The following is a 24070-nucleotide window of genomic DNA, read 5'->3' on the forward strand; positions in this document are numbered from 1 at the left end:
GCGCCGGCATGGAGGATGGCTCCGCTCCTGCTGCAGCTGGCGGTGCTCGGCGCGGCGCTGGCGGCCGTAGCCCTGATTCTGGTGAGGAGAGGGGTTGGCGACCGACGCGGGCCTGGGCTCACTGCTCTCCGGGAGACTCGGGCCCCAGGCATCCTCTCGGCGCTGCCGGCTCTTGGGCCTGTCCCTTGCACCATACTTCCTCTGAGCCTTGACCCCAGAATTTCCTCTGCTAGAATTTCACACCCCCTTTCTTCCGTTATGTTTACTTTAGAGCTTTATATCCCTGCGTGCCCAGAGCCTAGTACTTGTGTTTACTGGGACATGCCCACCCTGTCTTATGTCACCCCCTGGTCGCCGGACTCTCTGCCCACCCGCCCTCTCAGCCCCGACCTCTCCAAGATTTCCTCCCGGCTCTGCAGTCGCTATAGTTCTGGCCCCATCAGGAAGGCCTTGAGCCCCCAGAAAGTGTGTGCTTTCTAGACACTCCCTTTCCTGGTGTAGTTAAGCAAATAGAAAGTGTTGACAGCACTGACAAGAGCCATTTGTTACAGATTGGAGAAATCAGCGGATCAGGAAGACCCACTAGGGACATAGGAAGACCAAGATAGACAAGGCCTGGTGTTACCATACGCCTGGGGGTCGTTATTGTCCTAGAATTCAACACCCTAAGCTTGCTGCCTCTAGAAGAGACAGTACAGGGGAATTCAAACTCCGATTTTCTTTGCCATTACTGTGGAAACACGGAAACATTGTAACACTTGCTGATCCATAAGTAATATGAAATTTGCCAAGTGAACTTTCTCCCATATAATTGGAATGGGCCTGCCTCTAGTTTGTAAATGGAGCGTTTTCCGCTTCCTTGACGTTAAGGTTAGCAGCCTAGATAGCATTGCCAGGAAGGCCACTTTGCCATCTGGCCAGAATGTATGGCTTAAAAGTAGTGTAGATAGAGAAAAAGTGGTGTATCCTGACCTCTTTAGGGTTTGTGTCTGGGTGAGAGAGGAGTCCTCTCTTTCCCTTAGTAGTATATGGAGATTTGGGGGTGGGAGGAGGTTTCAGGTTTTGGGTTGGGCACAGCTTGACAGAATCCTAGACTGAATCTGCCTTGTGTTGACTGTTGCACAGATTTAAATGTGTACGTTATGAGATTGTACTGGAAGGATTTGATCCTATTAGCTGGAACTGGTTATAAGAGCTGTTATTTATTGAGTACTTACAGTATGTTGGGTATTGTATTCAGCATTCAACAGGGATTATCTCATTTGATCTTTAAAACAGTGCTGACAGAAATGTTATCATTAGCTTCCTTTGACTGGTGAGGAAGCTGATGAGCTGGTATGCAAATGTCACCCAACTAGTGGAACTTCGTTTTTTTCGATGAATATATATGTATATGTGTGTATACACACACACACACACACACACACACATACATACATGTATCTCCCCACTGTCTCCTCACCCCACTTCCTTTCTGAATTACTTTTGAAGCAAGTTCAAGGCATAACATTTTATCTGTAAATCCTAAGCATTTATCTCTGAAGATAGGGCCCCCTTTTTAAAATAAAACCACAATAAGGTTATTGCAGATATTTTTTAACATTGTTCAGTGATTTCAAATACCGCATCAGTTCAAATGCCTCATGTATGTGTTAGTAAATTGGTTTGTTCCGTTCAGTATTCACGCACACTTAGCACTCGATTGGTATGTCTCAAGTCTCTTAAACTATAACAATTTCTCCTCCCTTTTTTTTTCCTTTTCTTTAATAAGCGGTCATTTGTCCTGTAGAATTTCTCACAATCTGGATTTTACTAATTGCATCCCTTAAGTGACTTTTAACATCTTACTCTGTCCCCTGAATTTCCTGTAAACTGCTAGTTACATCTAGAGATTTGATGTAATGCATGTTTGAGTGTTTTAATCAAAAGAAGTGTGTGAGTGACGCTGATTACTTCCTTTTGTGTCATTTCAAGAGGTGTGTAATCTCTGATTTTCTTTGGTATTAAGAGGGATCCTTGGGTTCAGGAGTTGTTAGCTTGACCCACCGATTATAAAGTTTGTCATTAACCTAATGGTTTAGCAGTCATTGATGATCACTGCCTAAATCCAGTATTTCACTGTGGGTTGCAAAGTGGAATATTCTGACTGTATCATTCCTTCTTCATGTATTACCTGGAATTTTATAATGAAAAAAATTTCATCCTCAGCTATTCGATAATGCTGAAATATCTTTCATACATAAAAGGTAAGATAAAAGGCAAGCTTTCAAAATAATGAGATGGTTCCCTGGCATCTTACAAGGGTGACTAATTTTTTATATTTAGTATCATTATGAATCTGTGATATAAAATTTTTCATGTGTTTTAATACATTGCATTAATTATTCTTTTTGATGCTTAAAATTTCCCCCTCACAGGCCAATGGGAGCCTGTCAAGTTGGCTACTTTGTCATGATCGTTGGTAGCCTCCTTGCTTTCCCGTCTCTGACCACCATTGTACATTTCCTGGCCTGGACCTGAATCAGCTATTCCTCTTAGGAACATTGGGTACTTTTAGTAGGAAATTGAATTTAGAAACCACAATCTGGACACTAGGGGCGCAGAGCAGGAGCTCTTTAACCACTAGTCTGGATGCTGCCTTCATATTCATACTAGTCAGAAGCATATTCAATTTCAGTGTGTACCCAATAGAATATTATAAATGGTCACTGAAGTACAAATGAGTAGCATTCCAAAAGTTTGTAGGTTGATTGTTTTGAAAGCAGAAAGTATGCCAATGGAAACAATGTTACAAAGAATGGTTATTTCCAGGGCTAGGTCCTCACTGAATATGGAAGGGGGTTATATAATGTTAGCAGTGGGATGGTGCCTACAGCCTACAAGTTTGATACCTGACTCCAAAAAATAGTGTATTCTGAATTCAAATCTGGGATAAGTATCAAGAATATATTCTTAAGCATTACGGATCCCTACTCTGGGGGTTGGGAGACTCTTTCCTTCCTACTCTGGGTCAACCTGGTCTGAGATGGGAGGTCTGCCCTCAGCCACAAGCTCTACCTGCAGTGTGTCCTCGATCACATAGGCTCCAAGTGGGGTGGGGCCTCCCTGTGTGTGTACCAGGGATTGGGAGTTCAGGGCATCTCAGAGTAGATGGCACTTCTGTAATGACTGTTCCCTTTTAGATCTGGGGTGACAGAGGCTGGGGAATGACAAGTGAGAGGAGACAAAGAGCCTCCTAGAGCATTAGGGAAAATGCTTAGTTAGGGAAAAAAGGACAATAATAATCAGTTTACAAATAAGGAAATGACTGGTTTGAATTTTGAAGTCACCTCCAGACCATTATTAATGGACTAAAACAGTAAATATTTCACCCCAGGGTGAAAAAATCATGTAAATGATGTATTCTAATGTAGCAAATGTTTAAAAAGGTCAACATAACACAATTTCTTATTAACATATCTGCTTTTAGATTTCCTTTGTTGCATTTATAACTGCTACAGAGATGCCACACCTTCATCGACATGAAGATGAGAAGTTCTTCTTAAATGCCAGAGTCCAGAGGGAAGCCTTACCCAGCATACGGGACTCGCCTACCAAGCAGCTTTCTGTGGTCGTGCCTTCATACAATGAAGAAAAACGGTGTAAGCCCTACTCGATTTTTTTGGCAAGGGGTAATTTGGGAAGAAAAGGAAATTTAAAGTATGGACTTTGCCAGAACGTTGATACATGTGGGCTATGGAGAATGCACAGTTGGTAGTTGTAGTTCAGAAGGGAAAGAATGAGCGTTAGCAGCCACATCAGTCTAGGGCTGAAGTGTTCTAGAGGAGTGATGAGCAAGAGGTGAACAGAAGACAGACATTCCAGGTGGAAATGGCCACTGGGGGACAGTCCAGGAGGGACTTGTTAGGTTATTCAGGCATTTTCCGTATGTAAACTGTGTTCTGGGACTGGGCAAGTTATTTTCAAAAGCAATTTTTAATATATATTTTTTTCTTTAAGTGCCTGTAATGATGGATGAAGCTCTGGGCTATCTAGAGGAGAGACAGGTATTGTGTTTTCTCGTCCAGTATGGGGTCTAATTAAAACCAGAGCAGGTCATCAAGCTGTGGACCCCAGGCTAGATCCACTGTGAGAGGCAGTGCCGGCCGTTCTCGGGCCGTCGTGGTCCTGGCCTCTGTGCTCTGCATGTTGACACCCGTCAGCCATTTGCAGGCAAGCCCGACAGCGCACTCCTTCCAGAGCAAACAGGAAAGCTGATGTTCCTCTTACGGACTCTCCCTCCCCACTTTGATCCTCTCTTGCCTGATGATATACTTAAAATTGAGTGATAGTGTGTCTGCAGACTTTGTATGACAGCACAATGCTGTTTTTGCTTTTGTGACTTTTTAAGTAAGACCTTTATTTGAAAAAGACCTATAACTAGGGTGAAATCATTTTGTATGTCTTTATTATTCTGAAGAGTCCCCCCTCATTTATTTTCCTCTGCTTTCTCTGCGTAAAGAGAAGAAAAGTAGCATGTGCCCCTCTTTTGTATCCGCTGCCACTGGAATCTCTTGGGAGAGTTTAAGAAAATAAGTAAAGGGCTTCCCTGGTGGCACAGTGGTTGAGAGTCTGCCTGCCGATGCAGGGGACACAAGTTCGTGCCCCGGTCCGTGAAGATCCCACATGCCGCGGAATGGCTGGGCCCGTGAGCCATGGCCACTGAGCCTGTGCGTCCAGAGCCTGTGCTCCGCAATGGGAGAGGCCACAACAGTGAGAGGCCCACGTAAAAAAAAAAAAAAAAAAGAAAATAAGTAAGATTTATGGCTGTTTGTTTTTTTTAGAAAACTCCTGGTTTTGATTTACTTTGTTTTAGGTTTTTTTGTGTAAAGGGAAAAGAGAAGATTCATCGAAAGTGGAAATAAAAGAGGAAGAGGACTGAGCCCGTATTATATTTGAGCTTCTGCTTCTTCTATTATGTGTAATCTGCACACCAGCCAGGTGGACTAGGTTGTGGGGTTTTTTTTGCGAGAAAATAGGCCCAAAATGCTAACTTGCCCGAGGTCATAAAGCTAAGAAGTGGCACAGCCACGTGGAACCTGCACCCCTGACTTCAGACCTCATGGCTTTGCCTTGTATACCTCGTAGCCTCTGAGTGGTGCTCAGGAGGGCAGCCAGGGGAGCGTGGGAGGCCCATGGAGACTTGGTCCGTGTTCACCTTCAACTCCCACCCAGTCTCTGGTCTCCTTTCTGTCCTTGGTCTTTTTCCTTTATGTGCTTTGTGCACTTATATTTATGTTCATATTTATACATATCAACACTAAAACAATTGTTTCTTTTTTTAAATTTTTTTTATTGAAGTAGAGTTGATTTACAATGCTGTGCCAGTCTCCACTGTACAGCAAAGTGACTCAGTTATACACATGTATACATTCTTTTTTTTAATATTCTTTTTGATTATGGTTTATCACAGGATATTGAATATATTTCCTTGTGCTGTACATTGGGACCTTGTTGTTTATCCATTCTAAATGTAATAGTTTGCATCTACCAACCCCAAACTCCCAGTCCAGCCCTCTTCCCCCACCCCACCTTTGGCAACCACAAGTCTGTTCTCTATGTCTATGAGTCTGTTTCTGTTCTGTAGATAGGTTCATTTGTGCCATATTTTAGATTCCACATATAAGTGATATCATATGGCATTTGTCTTTCTCTTTCTGACTTACTTCACTTAGTATAATAATCTCTAGTGGCATTCATGTTGCTGAAAATGGCATTATTTCATTCTTTTTTATGACTGAGTAATATTCCATTGTATATATGTACCACATCTTCTTTATCCATTCATCTGTTGATGGACATTAAGGTTGTTTCCATGTTTTGGCTATTGTGAACAGTGCTGCTGTGAACATAGGGGTGCATATATCTATTTGAATTATAGTTTTGTCTGGGTATATTCCCAGGAGTGGGATTGCTGGATCATATGGTAATTCTATTTGTAGTTTTCTGAGGAACCTTAATACTGTTTTCCATAGTGGCTGTATCAACTGACATTCCCACCAACAGTGTAGGAGGGTTCCCTCTTCTCCACACCCTCTCCAGCATTTATTTGTAGACTTTATAATGATGGCCATTCTGACTGGTATGAGGTGGTACCTCACTGTAGTTTTGATTTGCAATTCTCTAATAATTAGTGATGTTCAGCATCCTTTCATGTACCTACTGGCCATCTGTATGTCTACTTTGGAGAAAGTCTGTTAAGGTCTTCTGCACATTTTTCAATTGGGTTATTTGTAAAACAGTTGTTTCTTAACTTCCTTACAACTTTATTAGAAATCTTGATGGCAGTCATGCCAAATTGTGGTATTTTATTTTTGCTTCTTGCAGAAACAAGATCCTACGTTCACTTATGAAGTAATAGTAGTTGATGATGGCAGCAAAGACGAGACTTCAAAGGTAAGTAAACTTGCTTTTAGAATTGCCAACAGATGGAATAATTTGCAAATGTAAAATCATATTTCCGCTCGTCAGAGAACCCTAAAGGTGTGCCAGATACTCTCCATTTAACATAAGTGGGTAGTAGAAAAAGCAGAGAGATTTCATATATGGGAAGCTGGAAAACATACCTGCCTTTCCACTGCTCCTTGAGACCAGGGAAGCTTGGAAGGTCACCAAATAGGGAGAGAGTACACATAACAACAGTTCACCTTGGTCTCTAGGGAACCCTCTTGGCCCACCAATTTATGGTTCCTTTTATTCTAAGCATAATTCTTTTCTCTATGCTCTACCTTAACTTATGGTTTCTAAAGTAGTCATGCAAATAGGAAGACACTTTTATATCTGCCCCTGGGGATTGGGTATGTCCTTTGGCCTACCCCACAGTCCCTTCTAGATTGACCCATGGGGTGACAGTGTCTTAGGGTTTATCCTCTCTCCTTCCTGCATTCCTAGACCTGTAACTGCTGGGCCCTGGTGCATTAATCCTGCAGTAGTACATGTATTAAATCTTGTCAGTGATCCTGATAAATTACTCTCCAAACATCAAAGTATTTTTGTTATTACGACTGCTTCACATTTTGTTTTTTGACACTCATGTTTCTATAATAAAAGATTCATTTACAGTGCTATTAATATTCCCGTTAAATGGCAACATAATAGATCTTAAAATAAATATACAGGGAAATATCTGTTCACCTGATTATTCGTCAGGTATGATTTTGGTCAACTCCAGCTGTGCAGGAAGTGCTGGACACTGGCTGGACCCCACAGGTACACGCGCCTGCCCCCTGGTGTAAGGAGCCCCCAGGACAGTCAGGCAGCACGGCTCCAATTTCTGTAATGCAGGTAAAAATGAAGCCAAAGAGAAAGGTGCTGAAAAGAATTTGAGAGAAAGAGAAGTGACTTTTGAACTAAACCTCTAAGGGTGATAATGACTAGGAACATGGAGGATAGTATATTCATATTGAAAAAAACAAATAATGTAAACAAAGGCATAGAGGCCTGAAAGTATTGGTGGATCTGTGTTAGGAAGAGTAGGTGCTGCACTTGGAATAGTATGACATGAAAGATGAACACAAACTGTCCAACGGTTTATTAGTATATGAAGGGAGTGGTGTAGAAAGTCAGCATCGGGCATCTACTGCTGAGATGACAGAGCAGCCTCAGCCCAGCTGAGAAGCAGCAGCTTTTCCTGAAGAGTATTTCCTTCAAGGCCTTTTGCCACGTGAGTCTTAGGCTGCTCTCTGGAAGGATCCAAGGGGGAGAGGTTCGCACTTGTTCCCAAGGTTGGGAGAAACAGAAAACTTGAAATCATAGTTTGTAAAAGTTTTTTTTTAAAAAAAGAAAAAGAAACTCTTTTCCCCTAAGTTGAGTATTTATTATCTTCCCATAACACGTTTCACTCTCCGAGGGGTCTGGGAAAAAATTTAGATATAGTTCTTGTTCTTAAGGAATTTTAAACTAAGGGATAAAATTTATGCCAAAGTACAGAATAAGAGAGTATTGCATTTGTACAGAGATATTTATTATACCCTCAAATAACATAAGATGCCAGAAAGGTAAGCATTCCATGTGAGCTGAATTCACAAATGGTGAGCAAGTGTCAGCTGCTGCCATGTTCTGCAGGGCATACTGTGAAGTGTCAGTGTCTGTATAGGCCAAGCAGGTGGGCCTCAGTGGTGTTTGCTTCCTTCAAAGCCAGATCACGTCCCCTTTAGAAAGAGTCCTCATCCTCGCCTGGCCAAGTGTCTTTCAGTGCACTCAGCTACATGCCCAGTGACTTCATGTTCCTGGTTTGGGTCTTATGATGACTATCATGCTTTCTGCCACCCCAGAATAAACATCAGCAACTCAAATAAATGTTCTCTGAATAGACATTTCTTGAGCCATTAACATGAGTCAAGGAGTAGGACTGGTACTAAAATACAAAGATGGAGCCCTGCCTTTGCCTTCAAGGACTTCACATCTGATATTTTCATCAGTTAGAAAGTGTCTCATGAGGGGAGCTTATGTAACAGAAGGTGTTTGATTATCTCATATGCCAGAAGGTCTGTACATTGTTGTTTCAGCATTTGGACAGTGTCAGGTGGCTGGATCCACGTCTTTTCAGTTACCACACACTCCCTCATCATCAAACGGGCACAGCTCCAAATATTACTGACCCTGAGGCAGTTGAGACAGTCAGGACATTAAGAATTCTCTTGTGTGCCTCTCTCCTTTTATAACCAGGAATAAAAATCCTCACAAGAAGCTCCCACCCTCCAGCAGATCTCCCCTAGAGTCCATGAGCCAGAACTTTGGTGACATGGCCACCCTTGCCTGCAAGAGGGGCTGGGAAAGTATAAATACATGGTAAAGAGGATTTGGACCAATCACGATTCATCTCCTAGGACTGCACACACTGTCACTACGCAGACTGGGGCCAAAAGAGCAAGGAAGGAGGTGTTTGTTGGGTAAGCAGCTAACAGTGCCACCACAGTCCTGTAATAAGAGTATGTACAAAGGACGGTGGCTACCCTTGTTCATGAGATTAATCAATTCCAGGCTGTGCGTCAGGCACTAAAATGTTAATCCTTGGGACTTCCCTGGTGGCACAGTGGTTAAGAATCCACCTGTCAGTGCAGGGGACACAGGGATCGCCCTGGTCCAGGAAGATCCCACATGCCGCAGAGCGACTAAGCCCGTGAGCCACAACTATTGAGCCCATGCGCTCTAGGGCCCGCATGCCACAACTACTGAGCCCACACGCCTAGAGCCTATGCTCTGCAACAAGAGAAGCCACTGCAGTGAGAAGCCTGCACACCGCAACAAGAGTAGCCCCTGCTCACCGCAACTAGAGAAAGCCTGCGTGCAGCAACCAAGATCCAAAACAGCCAAAAAAAAAAATATATATATATATATACACATATATATACACATATATATTAATCCTTGGCTTTAAGTAGCTCATAGCCAAGTGGGGAGGGGCTACAGTTCATTACTAAATGAGTGGTGCAGAGTGATTTATAGAAAATATAGATCACTGTTCCATGACTTTGATTTTTTTTTTTTTTTTTTTTTTTTTTTTTGCGGTATGCGGGCCTCTCACCGTTGTGGCCTCTCCCGTTGTGGAGCACAGGCTCCGGACGCGCAGGCCCAGCAGCCACGGCTCACGGGCCCAGCCGCTCCGTGGCATGTGGGATCTTCCCGGACCGGGGCACGAACCCGTGTCCCCTGCATCGGCAGGCGGACTCTCAACCACCGCGCCACCAGGGAGGCCCCACTTTGATTATTAATTATAATGAATAATAATGAAGCCCACACACTGCAACAAAGAGTAGTCCCCGCTCACCACAGCTAGAGAAAGGCCGCATGCAGCAATGGAGACCCAATGCAGCCAAAAATAAATAAATAAAAATTAAAAAAGAAAAACTTCATGACTGCCTATGGAAATGAGCATCAGAAGGCAAGGGTGCCGTTGATGAAGAGGTTCTGTGGAGGGTGATGTGGAAAAGCAAAGGGCATGAGCCACACCCCAGTGGCTTGAAGCCTAAATGAGGGACAAAGAGATGTTGATAGCAAATGCAGATCACCATTTCATGACTGTGATACTAGATCAAAGAGTAATGGCAGTCACTTAAGATAATAGTGAAATCAAAGGAAAATGTTTAAGATGCTGGAGTTTTGAGCATATTAGAGGCTGAGGACCCAGCAAGGAAGAAGAGATTGAAGATTCAGAAGAGGACAGATCATGGATGATTATCTGCTGAGAGCCAGGAATTCGTGTGAGAAGATTTGGGGAAAATGGTCTAGGATACAAACAGCTCCTCTGGGGAATAAGGTCAGTTGCTGACAAGTAAACAGGTCATTAGGCAGTATTGGGAGCCTGATCATAACTGTGTGCCAGTCAGTTAGAGCATGGGTTTTATTTTTATTTTTTCTAGCAGCTTGGTAGCCTAGGCAAAAAAGTCAAGAGAATAAGAGATGGCCACTACCTGTTCTGGTGTTTCCTCTGCAGGAAAGTGAATTGTGACTTCGACCTAGTAGGTCAGTGTCGGATCTTGGCACCAGGAATTCAACAACTCCTCTCGGCCACCAAAATGTGTGGTGGGTATAATCTAGTCACAAGGAGAGGGCAATTAGAATAGCAGTGTTTAAGCCAAAATCAGAGACCCAGTTTATATTGCTGTCTTGGAATTCAAATTGATTTTATTCTGACTTTTATATAATTTGACAGGTAGCTTTTAAATATTGCCAGAAATATGGAAGTGACAAAGTACGAGTGATAACGCTGGTGAAGAATCGTGGGAAAGGCGGAGCTATTAGGATGGTAATACCTAATTTCAACATTTTTATTTGAAATATAAAGGTATTTTGAATAACCTCTTTTGCGGATTACAGTACATGTATGTTCTACAGCCAGCTAGTTAAATACTAGTCTTTCAAGTTAGTGGTAAATTGCTTTTAATAATAACTTCATGCATATATGTATATATAATATCAAATTTTAAAATATCATGCCATATCTATAACATACTGGGTGACTCAGGAAAATGTTTATCTTATTCAGAGTTGAAAACATTGCCCTCTGTCTCTTATGTGTCTTTGACATAGTTACCAGATAATAAGATTACATGATTTTTTGCAGTTTACAAAATGCTTTCACGTATTGAGTTTTACCTATATGAAGGTGCTATGCAAAACATGTTAGTGTGAATTAAGATAAATCTGGGGCTTCCCTGGTGGTCCAGTGGTTAGGACTCCACGCTTCCACTGCAGGGATTTGGGAACTAGGATCCCCAAAAACTGTACAGTGCAACTGAAAAAAAAAAGATAAATTTGATATGGTCACTCCTGATGTAATTTACAGTCTACTACAAAAAGTGATCGTACTTATGAGAGAGGCACAGATGAGGTACAGTAGAAGTTCCAGGAAAGAAGAGGTTACTTTCAGCAGAGGCATACCAGGTAGGAATCAAGATACACTGAAAAAGATCTAAAAGCAAGATATGTGAAAGAAAGTCCAAACAACAGTGCCTTAAATGATGTAGAGGTTAATTTATTTATTTTGTGCCTCCAAAAGAAGTCTAGATGTAGGCAGTCCAGGGCTCATTCAACAACTCCGTGTCCTCAGGAACCCAGCTTCCTGCCTTTTCACTCCCTCTTCCTCCTGCCCACCTGCACACAAGGTGACTGCAGGAGCACCAGCCATTACCTCCTCATTCCAGACAGGAAGGGCAGAGGGCAAAAGACGCACGCCAGTTAGTTTGCCCCTTCTAAGGAACTTCCCCAGAAGCTCCACCCAGTGACTGGCCAGAACAGTGTCATGGGGCCACCCCTATTTCCAAGGAAGGCTGAGAGGTTTTTTCTGACATTTTCATTCTCAGCCAAATCAGGGTTCCATTTGTAAGGAAGAAGAAAAGAATAGGTATTAGGTAGGTAACTAACAACCTTGGGCACATGAGGAAAATAGCAAACTTCACAAAAGATACGTCCCTGAAGCCAGGCCTCCAACAATGGTAAACACTGGCTTCCACTTGCTGACTGATTATTTTGAGCTGGACAGCAAAAGTTTACCACTTCAACATAATTATCACATTTAAACCTCCTCGCATCATCTCAGTGAGTTAGGTCCTATTATTTTGATTATATAGATGAGGAACTTGAGGCGTAGATAGGTAAAGTGACTTACTCAAGGTCACATAGATATTAAGGCAAGATTTGGATTGGGTTAATTTAACCATGAAATCGTGCTCTTCACCTCCCTGATCCCATATGGAGAAAGATTTGAGAGAAGAGCCTGCCAGTCAGCAGAGCAAGAAAAGACAGAAGTAGGAACTCTTGGGATATGTACTAGAAGCAGTGAGTTTGCTCTGACAGGGTCACAGGATATGCAGAAAGGAGAAGAAGAAAATAAGATTGATGCAATATCATCGTGGGCTTTAAATGCACCCATTCATATTTATTCAGCCCACATCTGAGTGCTCACTAAGTGCCAGGTACTTCATTAGAGATGCCAAGATGAAAGATACCTGTCCTGTCCTTAGGATATCATAGTTCACTAGTGTTATAAATGCTCCAGTATAAATGCTCTGGGAGGAGCAGCAAAGACTTCCCACAGGAGATAAATTCTGGATGGACTCTTGAAGGAGGATTAGGAATTCTCTAGGCAAAAGTCGAGGCAGGGAGCTTGCAGAGGAGCACATGAACAAAGACACAACAAAGGAACTTCTGGTGGTACATGAGGCTTGACTTTAGAGATATGCTGGAGGGTTATGTGGGTGTAGATCACAGACTTTAGGCTAGGGACTGTTAGACTTTCACCATTGACAGAGTGACAACAGCCAGCGCAGTGGTGTAGGCAAGGTACCATGAGTATTTGGATTATGATGGTGACACAACAGAGAAAGAGGAAAAGACGAATATGAGAGGTATGCAAAGTGAGGTAGAATTGTGTCAGGTGATCGGAGAGAGCAATGAGTTACCAGTAAGTAGCCTTGGGTACCTAAGAGGAGGAGGATGTCGTTAGAGAAGAGGTGAAGCACTGGAAGAGGAGCTGGTTTAAGAGACAATATGTTTAGTTGAGTTTGAGCCATACTAAGTTTGAGATGCCAAGTAGTGGTATCCAGAACAGCTTGGTGGAGAGGGTGTGAGAGTCATCCACACATATCAGCTGAGAGTTGAAGCCATTCAGTTGGCAAGGAAGAGGGTATAGAAGAAAAGGAGAGCCAAGAACCAAGCCTTGGGGCAAAGAGGCACATGAGGAAGAAGGAAAATCAGAAAGAACAGAGGGGAGAGGGTGTGACTGAATGGACAACAGTGGGAGCAGCTAACTTAGACTCTTTCCAAGAAGTCTGGCAGTGAAGTGGAGGCCATCCAGATAGGATGTGAGAGTAGCAGGCATTCAGAAGCCCCCTTTAAAAAATAACGATGAGTTGGCTGAAACAAGTTTGAGGGCAAAGGCAATTTTCCATTAATATTGTGTAACAACCTACAGTTCAGCCCTATCACGTATCATTGAAATAGTCCTTTATTGGTTTTTTTATTTCAAACATATGGCTACAGATTTTGTGCCTTGTAATGTTTACTCTTTTCCAAAACTTAATATGTGATGTTTATAGATTAAATATAACATTTTTATTTCTGCTTTTTTACCCATATTCTATCAGATATGGTAAAGAAAATTACAGATACTAATTAGTAGCCTTATACTATACAATAATTGATCAAATTTCTGTCTAGATTTGTATACATACATCTTATCTATAGTCACACTGCTGAGTGACATCAAAGCTGTATTCTGTATCAAATCATAAATATATTTACACTGAAGACACACTGTCTTGTGTGACATGGTGCATGTCACTCACATGCACCATGAAATTAAGAGTTGATGCATAAATCACTTTTTGGCCTTTTGGCTAAGATCAAGTGAAGAGTTGATGCATAGTTTATTTCTGGGTGAAATATACACTCATAGAGCCATATTCTGCCCAAAAGACCAATCAATTCAAAATTGAATGGCATAATTTTGCTAAGTGTCAGATGCCTCAGATTACAAAATAACATTTGAATATATCCATACTTTCTAAATTTTAGTGACATTCCACATTTCTTTTTTCAACAATTAATTTAAAATACTTTAGATTCCATAATAAAAAATACTGAAGATCTATCATGTTATGATGCATGTCATAGCAAAGCTATCTGTGTTTTGTTCTTCATATGCTGCTGTAAGGAACCCCTGATCCCTTTTATGCACCATAATACATATACAGTACAGATATAATATTTATGATAGGTATTTTACATTTTTATTCTTACTGATGCAGCATATCTTTAACTTATCCAAATCTATTTTCTTTTCTTGATATTTTCCAAGGTATTAATAGTATGACTTCACAAAGTTTTTAACATCATGAAATAGACATTAGCTACTTTTAGAAAGATCTTATCAATGTAATTTGCGTTCAGTGAAGTTCAGCCTCTTTCTGCCATTTCATACCTAATATTTAATTCTTGGATATTTTAAGTACAAACTGATATGTCACCGAATTTAAACTGATATGTCAACGAATTTAACCTTGATTTTAAGCAACTTTCTTTTCTTTGAAATTTTTAAATCCAGGGTGTATTCAGTTCTCGAGGAGAAAAGATCCTTATGGCAGATGCTGATGGAGCCACAAAGTTTCCAGATATTGAGAAATTAGAAAAAGGACTGAATGATCTACAGCCTTGGCCTGTGAGTATAAGAATACAGTTTAAACAATATTCATTAAAGAATCGAGGGGGTCTAAAGTAAAATTAAAATGATATTTACCTATAAGTTAAACAATTGGGAGATTTTTTTTTTTTGGTGTGAAATTCCTGTATACAGTCCCACAGAAGAGCTAATATTTTATTATAAACATTTGCTGATTTTCTGAGATTCACTTGACAATTACTTATTTAATATTCTGTCCATCTCTCTCAATTTTAAATTGCTTTACTTCTACCAGAGTTTTAATATTTATTATGCATATTTAGCTAAGTCTTTTATTTAAAAGCATAGACTGAGACTTCTGGGTAAAGATGTGAAATGAAACTGGATCACCAGACTCTTGTTTTTGATGAAACAAACAAAAACAAAACACAAGCAGCAATCTCTCAAAAAAAGATTATGTGTAAGTTCGTGCCATAACTTCAGAAAGTGGAGGTTGACTTTCACTCAGTATAATACATTCGAGTTTCATCCAAATTGCTATGTATATCAGCAATTTGTTCCTTTTAATCACTAAGTAATATTCCATTGTATGGGTGTACCACAGTTTCTTTATCCGTCCAACTGTTGAAGGACATATGGACTGTTTTCCAGCATTTGGCAATTCTGAATAAAGCCAGTATCAACATTTGTTTAAAAAAAGAAGTAGAGGTTGAGGAAAGAAAGAAAATCTTGGTACCATTCCCACCTCTTAAAAGCCATTTAGAGAAAGAAGATGAATTTATCAAATTCTGAGCTTTTTAAAAAATATTCCCTATCTAGAAAGAATCAGACTTCAAGAATGAGTTAGCACCCGTAGACAACTGTATCCCAGGATTCTAGCAGAAGTGGAAATTGCTAGGGCTCGCCATTGTCCTGGCTTCAGACTGGGTTTGGGTTGATCACAGATCCACGTGATTGGATCCATTCCTCAGAGGAGTGTACCCTTGTCCTTGTACAGGGCACAAAAAAATCTCACAACAGCAAGGAACCCAGATAACCCAGGAAAGCTACATAGAGCTTTAGGGTGCTCCCCGCCACCACCAAGTATAATCCTCAGGCCTTGAGACTCTAGTTCAGAAGGGAAAAATAGGTATCACGAAAGGTAGAAGTTTATCAAGGAGAATTCACCTATACTGTACAAGAGCTACCCATGTTAATCATGACAAAACGAAAAGAAATAAATGGCAGCTACACCAACATATTACTACAGAAAAAGAATTAAAGTTTCATACAAAAGAAAGATAAACCCCATCTGAAAGCCAGTGTGATCCAAGGGAAAGGATAAAATTACACAAGAGTATTTTTGCTAAAGAAATAATACTGAATGAAAGTAAGAATTCAGCAACACAGGCATTTGAAGGTGAGATGACAATTGCAGATCTAAGAAAACAAATTGAGGGCCAAAATAAGATCAATAAATGGAACTATCCATGAATGAAATAACCAAATTTAAACCTAATTATTATATTTGTTAAAATATTATTAAATATTTGTTAAAATAATCCCTGATCATTCAAAAAGTAAACAATTTAAAACAACACACATAGAAAACCTATTAAAGAAAAACATCCAAAACCCAGAAAATTTAATAATAATTACAAAAATTCATCTCATATTTCTCTTCTTAGGAATAAATATCTATTTAATTTCATAGTTTGTGAAATATTGTTTCTCCCTCCACCATCACCCACTCCCATTTGTTTTTTCAAGATAATAAATAAATTAACTAATACCATTCTCAAAAGAATTAGTTTTGCAAATATCCCTTTTACCTGTGCTATTCAAAGCAGTAGTCACATGTGCCTATTTAAGTCAATTAAAATTAAGTAAAATTTTACTTCTTCAGTCTCACTGACCACATTGCAAATACGTGTGGTTAGTAGCTACCTTATTGGCTGACACAGATGTAGAGCATGTCCAAAATCAAAGTGATTTTGGACAGTGAAATTATTAAATTATTATTGGATATGTTACATGTTCACTCTTACTAAAAAAAGTATGTCTTTTTTCACCTCTTAGTAAATCATGATAAGCTAAAAGAAAAGTCCAACTGGTGAAATTCTTGGATTTGATTTCCTAGTTCTCTCCAGAGAATCTACAGAGACTTGATATGTTTCTCCCGCATTATTTCTCTACCTTGGGGACCCAAGAGTGGGAGGGAGAGTGGAAGGTGTCAGATTGTTAGCTGCCTATATGTCATTCTGAGGTGGGGCAAAGAAAAATTAAATGATTCAGCCAAAGTTAGGGGGTGAACCAAACCATACACTGGAAAAAAAATCTGAACCTTCCTCTTGTAAATCCAGGTCCTCTGAAAAGGAAAGGAGTTCTGATGTCATCTTTTTTTCTAATCGTAACCCAATTTACTGCATTGTTACTATAAATGTTGAGTTTTAAAGAACTAAAGCATATGATTATGTTTAAGCTGTTAATTCACAGCCTGTTCTACAGCACCTCAGGGTATGCCTGGTTATTTAAGAGTATCACGACTCTTTTAAATTAGTTTGAACTCAATTTATTAAGAATTGTTATCAATATACATCATATAACACTTTTTGGAGGTGGTGGAAAGCAGGTAGATGATAGGTGGTTAAAGTTCCAGTCAACCCAGTGAGAATTATTTTTGAATTGGGACTCCTATCTACTACTGATTCTAAGAAAACTTAAAAACAGTCAGTTGCTCTCAGAAAGCTTACACTCTGAGCCTAACTTGCATAGCAAAATTAGGAGTCTTTTTAATTATTGAATTAAGGTGTTGGTAAACTTTTTCTATAAAGGGCCATATAGTAAATATTTTCAGCTTTAAAGCCATACAGTCTCTGCTGTAACTACTCAGCTCTGTACATAAATGAATGACTGTGCCTGTGTTCCAATAAAACTTTATTTACAAAAACAAGCAGCAGGCCAGATTTGGCCATGGGCTGTAGTTTGCACCCAGCACCTTTGATCTCATTCATTTATTGGAAATTTTTCATAACTAACAAGTGAACTTTCAATCTCTGCTGGTGTTGCTCTAGTGATGCCCAAGCAGCCCATCCATCTCAACTCAGTTATTAAGCTCCTCTTGACATTAAATGCAAATCTGTCTCCTTTTAATCAGCCCCTTTGGTTGGTTCTGTTTTTTGTAGCTGCACAAAACAGTCTATTTCTACTTCTTAGTGACAACCCTTCAGAGAGTAAAAGCTGTTTTCCACGTGTCTTCTCTATTTTGGGCTGTCAATAGTTATTCCAGTTTTTATTTTTATTTATTTATTTATTTATTTTTCCTTTTTGCGGTACGCGGGCCTCTCACTGTTGTGGCCTCTCCCATTGCGGACGGACGCGCAGACTCAGCAGCCATGGCTCACGGGCCCAGCCGCTCTGCGGCATGTGGGATCTTCCCGGACTGGGGCACGAACCTGTGTCCCCTGCATCGGCAGGCGGACTCTCAACCACTGCGCCACCAGGGAAGCCCTTATTCGTATCTTTTTTAAGTGCAAAACTTCTCCTAGCTTTTCAGTGTCCTAACCTGTAGTTATTCTACCTCTTAATAAAAATATGCTTGATTTTTTGTAATTTTTTAAGCAAAGTATATAATGATCACTTGTTTACTGGTTTAACTATTCGAAATAGAATTTAAAAAACCCATGAAGGGGCAAATAGATGACAAGATGTCTTATTCCATAATCATAGAGTGAGTCCTTAGGCCATGACTTGGATCTTAAATTCTCATTTAGACATAGTTTCAACAAGCTTGGCTTTTAGGTTTTGTTTTTTTTTTGCGGTACGCGGGCCTCTCACTGTTGTGGCCTCTCCCGTAGTGGAGCACAGGCTCCGGACACGCAGGCCCAGCAGCCATGGCTCACGGGCTTGGCCGCTCCATGGCATGTGGGATCTTCCCAGACCGGGGCACGAACCCGTGTCCCCTGCATCGGCAGGCGAACTCTCAACCACTGCGCCACCAGGGAAGCCCGGCTTTTAGGTTTTTAAGGCCATAAATAGTTAAAGGTAACGAATATGAAAGAGATAAGGAGTAAAATTACATTAAGGAAAACTATAGGAAACAGATATTAACCATGCACAACTGAATCTGGAGTGATTGCTAACGAATGACCCTGTGTGTTCCCTTGTCCTAAGTATGGTAAGTAAGTTCCCTTGGCCAAGTGAGGTTTTGGTACACCAACATTTAATATGTGTATTCATGGCTTGGTTGTTCCTGAAACAAAAGAATGTGATGATTACTGCTTCCCTTTTTTGTGGACCATGTGGTCAGGTCTAAGAGCCTGGTATATTTGTTTCACCCTCTCAATATGTGGGTAGATGACCAGGCTTCCCAAAAGCGATCCCTCCATTTCCCAAATCATTCATTTTATAGACCAGGCAGTTATACAAGCATTTTTCTGAGATCTTTGTGAAAATCAAACAGGAGAATAAGAAAATTTAAAAGGGGGCTTCCCTGGTGACGCAGTGGTTGAGAGTCCGCCTGCCGATGCAGGGGACACGGGCTCGTGCCCCGGTCTGGGAAGATCCCACATGCCGCGGAGCGGCTGGGCCCGTGAGCCATGGCCGCTGGGCCTGTGCGTCCGGAGCCTGTGCTCCGCAACGGGAGAGGCCACAACAGTGAGAGGCCCACATACTGCAAAAAAAAAAAAAAGAAAATTTAAAAGGTAGTCTTGAAATCATAAAAAGAGGTAGATTGTATATAATAAAATTTCACAACAGTCTTTCTCAGCAGATCACAAAGTGTGTTCCCAAACCTTTGAAGGGCAAGGGCTGCCTATCAGAGCAAGTGTTTGTTTAATGCCAGCAAACCTAGTCTGAAAGTGTATCTCTTAGGGAACAGCAAACTCTTTCTATAAAGGGCCAGAGTGTACAGGCATACCTCGTTTTATTGCATTTTTGCATTATTGCGCTTCTCAGATACTGCCTTAATTAAGGATGTATATTTTTTAAGACATAATGCTGTTGCACACTTAATAGACTACAGTATAAACATAACTTTTATATGCACTGGGAAACCAAAACATTTGTGTGACTCACTTTATTGTGGTGATCTGAACTGAACCTGCAATATCTCTGTGGTCTGCCTGTAAATATTTTAGGTTCTGTGGACCATGTATCATCTCTTTTGCAGCAACTTTTTTTTTAACAACCCTTTAAAAACCATTTTTGGCTCCCAGGTCCTTCAGAAACAGGCAGCAGGCTAGCTTTGGCCCATGGGCTGTAGTTTCCCACCCCTGTTCTAGAATATTGAAACCTTGATCTTAACAACCACAATTTTTCCTAACCACAGAAATTTTCATAAATTTAATATCCTCATGATTGTCAGGAGAAAATACTCCTAATTTATTTTTTTATTTAACTTTTTTTAAAGATTTTTTTGATGTGGCCATATTGACTTTGTTACAATATTGCTTTTTTTTTTTAATGTTTTGGTTTTTTGGCCACGAGCCATGTGGGATCTTAGCTTCCCAACCAGGGATCAAACCTGCACCCACTGCATTGGAAGGCGAAATCTTAACCACTGGACCACCAGGGAAGTCCGAAAATACTCTTAATTTAAAATGCAGGAAAGTTACAAGGCACCTTTCATCAAATAAAAGGGAGAAAAAGAATGAATGTTGCCAAATTTATCTGTTGAGCCTGTGGAGATTGATACAATATTTTTTAGAACAAGTTGGAAATATGAATCAAAAGCTTTAAATAATTTAACATCTATTGACCCAGACTTTGAGAAATTTATCTTAGGAAAATTAAGAATGTGTATAAAAATAAATTGCCAAGGGTTTTTGCTTATTTTTTTAATACAGCAGTGTTTTTTAATAAGGGAAAAAAACTAGAAACAATATGAAATGTCCAGTATTAAGTTACAGTGGTTAAATTCATTATTATATAGGATGGCTATTCATTATACATGATTAAGTGAAAAAAGCAAATTTTAAACATCCTATATATGGAACTATCTATAAAGTAATATGGTAACATCAGTTGTCTCTGGATGGAGGAACTATGGATATCTTTTCAATTTTTTTTAGATTAATTTTATTTTTTTTTAACAATGAACCCATATTGCTTTTGAGGGAAGGGGGGGGAATAGTTTTAATCAAAACTTCTTTTTTAAATAAATAAAATCTTTTCTTAACTCACTAGTTTATTTCATGTATCAACTTTTTCATTTCTGTTCGTATTGGGTGAATATGACTAATCTTACTATCTGATTTTGACTAATTTCTAAATTGTTTCAACGTTGTTTCTATATCTCAACCTCATTTGGAATCAGTTTTGTCTTTTGGACAAATGCCTGTGCCCTTTTCCATTTCCGTTTCCATTATGTTTCTTAATTTTTGATGTGGAGTTCAAATAGACCTAGATTCAAATTCCATGTGAACTTGAGCAACTTAATCCATCCACCTCACTTTCCTCATCTATGACATAAGGACAGTGTGCCCAAATTCATAATCCTGAGGTAATGATTAAAATTTTTTTAAATGTATGTCAAGTGTTTAGCATGTGTTCAGCACTCAACAACCGTTACCTCTAATTATTAACATTTTGTGCTTTATTTTCAGAACTAATTCTGATGTTACTGTTTATAATTGTTAATGTAAATTGGATTTACCTAATTCTTCTAGTCTATTTCTTCTGCCCAATGAATTTGTGAGAAAACACTTAACTGAAAAAGTAATAAGAGAGAGAGATTGTGACGAAGCATTTCTCTCTAGAATACAATACAGTACCATCTTTTACCACTTTTAAAAGCCAGCTATCGGGCTTCCCTGGTGGCGCAGTGGTTGCGAGTCTGCTTTCCGATGCAGGGGACACGGGTTCGTGCCCCGGTCCGGGAGGATCCCACATGCCGCGGAGCGGCTGGGCCCGTGAGCCATGGCCGCTGAGCCTGTGCGTCCGGAGCCTGTGCTCCGCAACGGGAGAGGCCACAACAATGAGAGGCCACCGTACCGCAAAAAAAAAAAAAAAGCCAGCTATCATAGTAAATAAAATTTTTTAAAAAGTAAGAAATTCAGCCAAACTCTGAAAGAGGCTTAAAGGAAAGAGACTCCATGTCTACATACATTTTCTAATACGGGAAGTTTTAAAAACAAGAATATCCTTCATTCCTGAAGAATAGCTAACTACTCTGAAAGCTGCTTAGATGAATTCCACCTGATAGATCATTGTCAGGGATTCAGTTCTTATATTGGAATGACAGATACACAAAACTCTCTTAAAAGCTTTTAGAGACTTATGCTGAAGGAAAAGGAGATTTTAAATGAAAGCTTTTGTTTTTTATTTGTTTTTAGTTTAAGTGACATTTTAACTCTACTTAGTCCCTGAAAGGTGGGAAGATGTTCTTTTTTACCGGTTGCTCAGTAACGTTACTGCTCTTTTTGGATTCAGAGTTAAAGCTCATTTGCCATATACTGTTGAACTTTCAATGTGGTTCTTCCTTAAGAAAAATCATTCTCTCCCTTCCCAAGCAAAATACCTCTGCCAGAAAAAGAAGGGAAGAAATTATTCCCACTATTAAATAGTAAGCAAAGTACATAACAGATATAATTTCCAAAAGAAAATATAGATGGCTAATAAAAGCTCTCCAAATGTTTACCTTTTTATTAAAAAAAAAGGAAATTAGATCATATGTGGTAATATTTTCCCCTTATCATGTTCACAAATTTAAAATGGAAATAATTAGAGCTGACAAGAACTACTGATGAAATAGTCAATATCATACTCAGTGGGAAGGTAATTTAAAGAATAATTTGGCCCATTTACATTAAAAACACACATACTTTTAACTTAGTGTTTTAGTTCTATGACTTTCTCAAAGGAAGAAATCCAGACTACAATTAGAGTTTTATATTCAAAGACGTTCTTTTAGACACCTTTCTAATAACATGAAATTAGGTGAATTCACCTACGAACACGTAGGTGAATAGTGAAACCATGGTTAATCTATATGGTGAAATATTATATTGCCCTTACAATTGATACAAAAAAAGAAAGACATACAACACTACTGTAAGTTCTTGAAAAATAAACCTGAATTTTATCAAGCCTCTAACTCTAACAGCCAGTTTATAGGAAATACAGAGGAACATGTTAAATGTCACCAGGGGATGCAGTCAGCAAAATTTAGAATCTAGGACACTGTACAGGACAAATTACATGGTTTCTTCAACAAATAAATTATAAGAAAAAAATTTAAAAGAGGTAGGAGGAACCCAGGGATAAAAGAAATGCCAACCAAATTGTATGAATTTTATTTGGCTCTTGATTTTAAAAAACTGAAAATATTTATGAGATAATTGGGCAAATTTGAAAACTGATTGTATATCTGATGGTGTTAAGGAATTCTTAATGTTTTCAGTATGATAGTGGTATTGTGATTGAAATATCTATTAATTTATAGTATATGATGCCTAGCATTTGTTTCAAAATAATCCCCAGTTGGGTAGGGTGGTAGTAAAGGGCTTCAGAGGAGGCAAGATTGACACTTGGCTATGTGTTGGTAATTGTTGAAGCCAGGTGGTGGGTACATGGGGCTTCATTTTCTTATTCTACTTTTGTGTATGTTTGAAAATACCCATAACAAAAAGCTCAAAAACAACGAACTTGAATGTAAGAACTTTTTAGGTTACTTTATATGAAGAAAAGCATGGTATACATGAGTAAATTTCAGCTATGGTTTTTTAAATACAGAGGGGAAAAAAATAACACAAGGAAATACACTGCCTCCTGGACCTTTTTAGGTCCTTTACCTTCTTTTCTACCTAGGATTTGTCACTTCAGAGAGTTTCAAATCCTAACTCCTAAAGGTGATGTTTTTTAAGCTCTCTCCCTACAGATAACGACTATATGCCTCTTCCCAGCAACATTACTGGGACTAGCATACAGGGAGGGATTTCCTAAGCCAGTTTTTTTCTAGACTGGGGCAAATAGAACTTGAGAAAGGCAAAAAAAATAAAATAAAATGCAAGGAAATATACAAAATGTTATCGGTGGCTGCTTTTAGGTAGTGAGATTATGCATGACGTTTTATAATAATTTTTTCATATACATGTAAATTTATATGCTTGCCAATTTCTTTACAATGAACACTTTTTAATTTTATTTATTTTGATTAATGGTTCAAAATTCAAATGGTGTAAGAAGCTATCCAGTGAACCTAGCTCTGCGCCTCATTTCTCAGTCACCCAGTTACTCCCAGAAGCTAACAGTGTCATCCATTTCTTGTCTATCCACCTAGAAGATGTATATATGTATTCTTTATTTTTTAAACACAAATTGTAACACACTATCCACTGTTCTCTGTTGTTTCCATTTAACACCATATCTAGGAGATTGAGCCATATGCGTACATCGAAGTGCTTCCTCATTCTTTCACAGCTTCATAGCTAG

The 24070-nt window shown here is 39.5% G+C and overlaps 1 protein-coding gene across 1 annotated transcript in view; it reads left to right on the forward strand.

Moving 5' to 3' along the window:
• ALG5 (ALG5 dolichyl-phosphate beta-glucosyltransferase) overlaps positions 1-24070 on the forward strand; it is a 40920-nt gene continuing 16850 nt past the window's right edge. Inside the window, exons 1-6 of the mRNA XM_079721587.1 lie at positions 1-81; positions 3470-3641; positions 4000-4046; positions 6367-6435; positions 10694-10786; positions 14585-14698. Coding sequence (XP_079577713.1) covers positions 16-81; positions 3470-3641; positions 4000-4046; positions 6367-6435; positions 10694-10786; positions 14585-14698 — 561 coding nt within the window. The 5' untranslated portion in view covers positions 1-15. The remainder of the gene's footprint in view (positions 82-3469; positions 3642-3999; positions 4047-6366; positions 6436-10693; positions 10787-14584; positions 14699-24070) is intronic.

Source organism: Hyperoodon ampullatus, assembly GCF_949752795.1.
Source record: "Hyperoodon ampullatus genome assembly, chromosome: 16".
NCBI lineage: Eukaryota > Metazoa > Chordata > Mammalia > Artiodactyla > Ziphiidae > Hyperoodon > Hyperoodon ampullatus.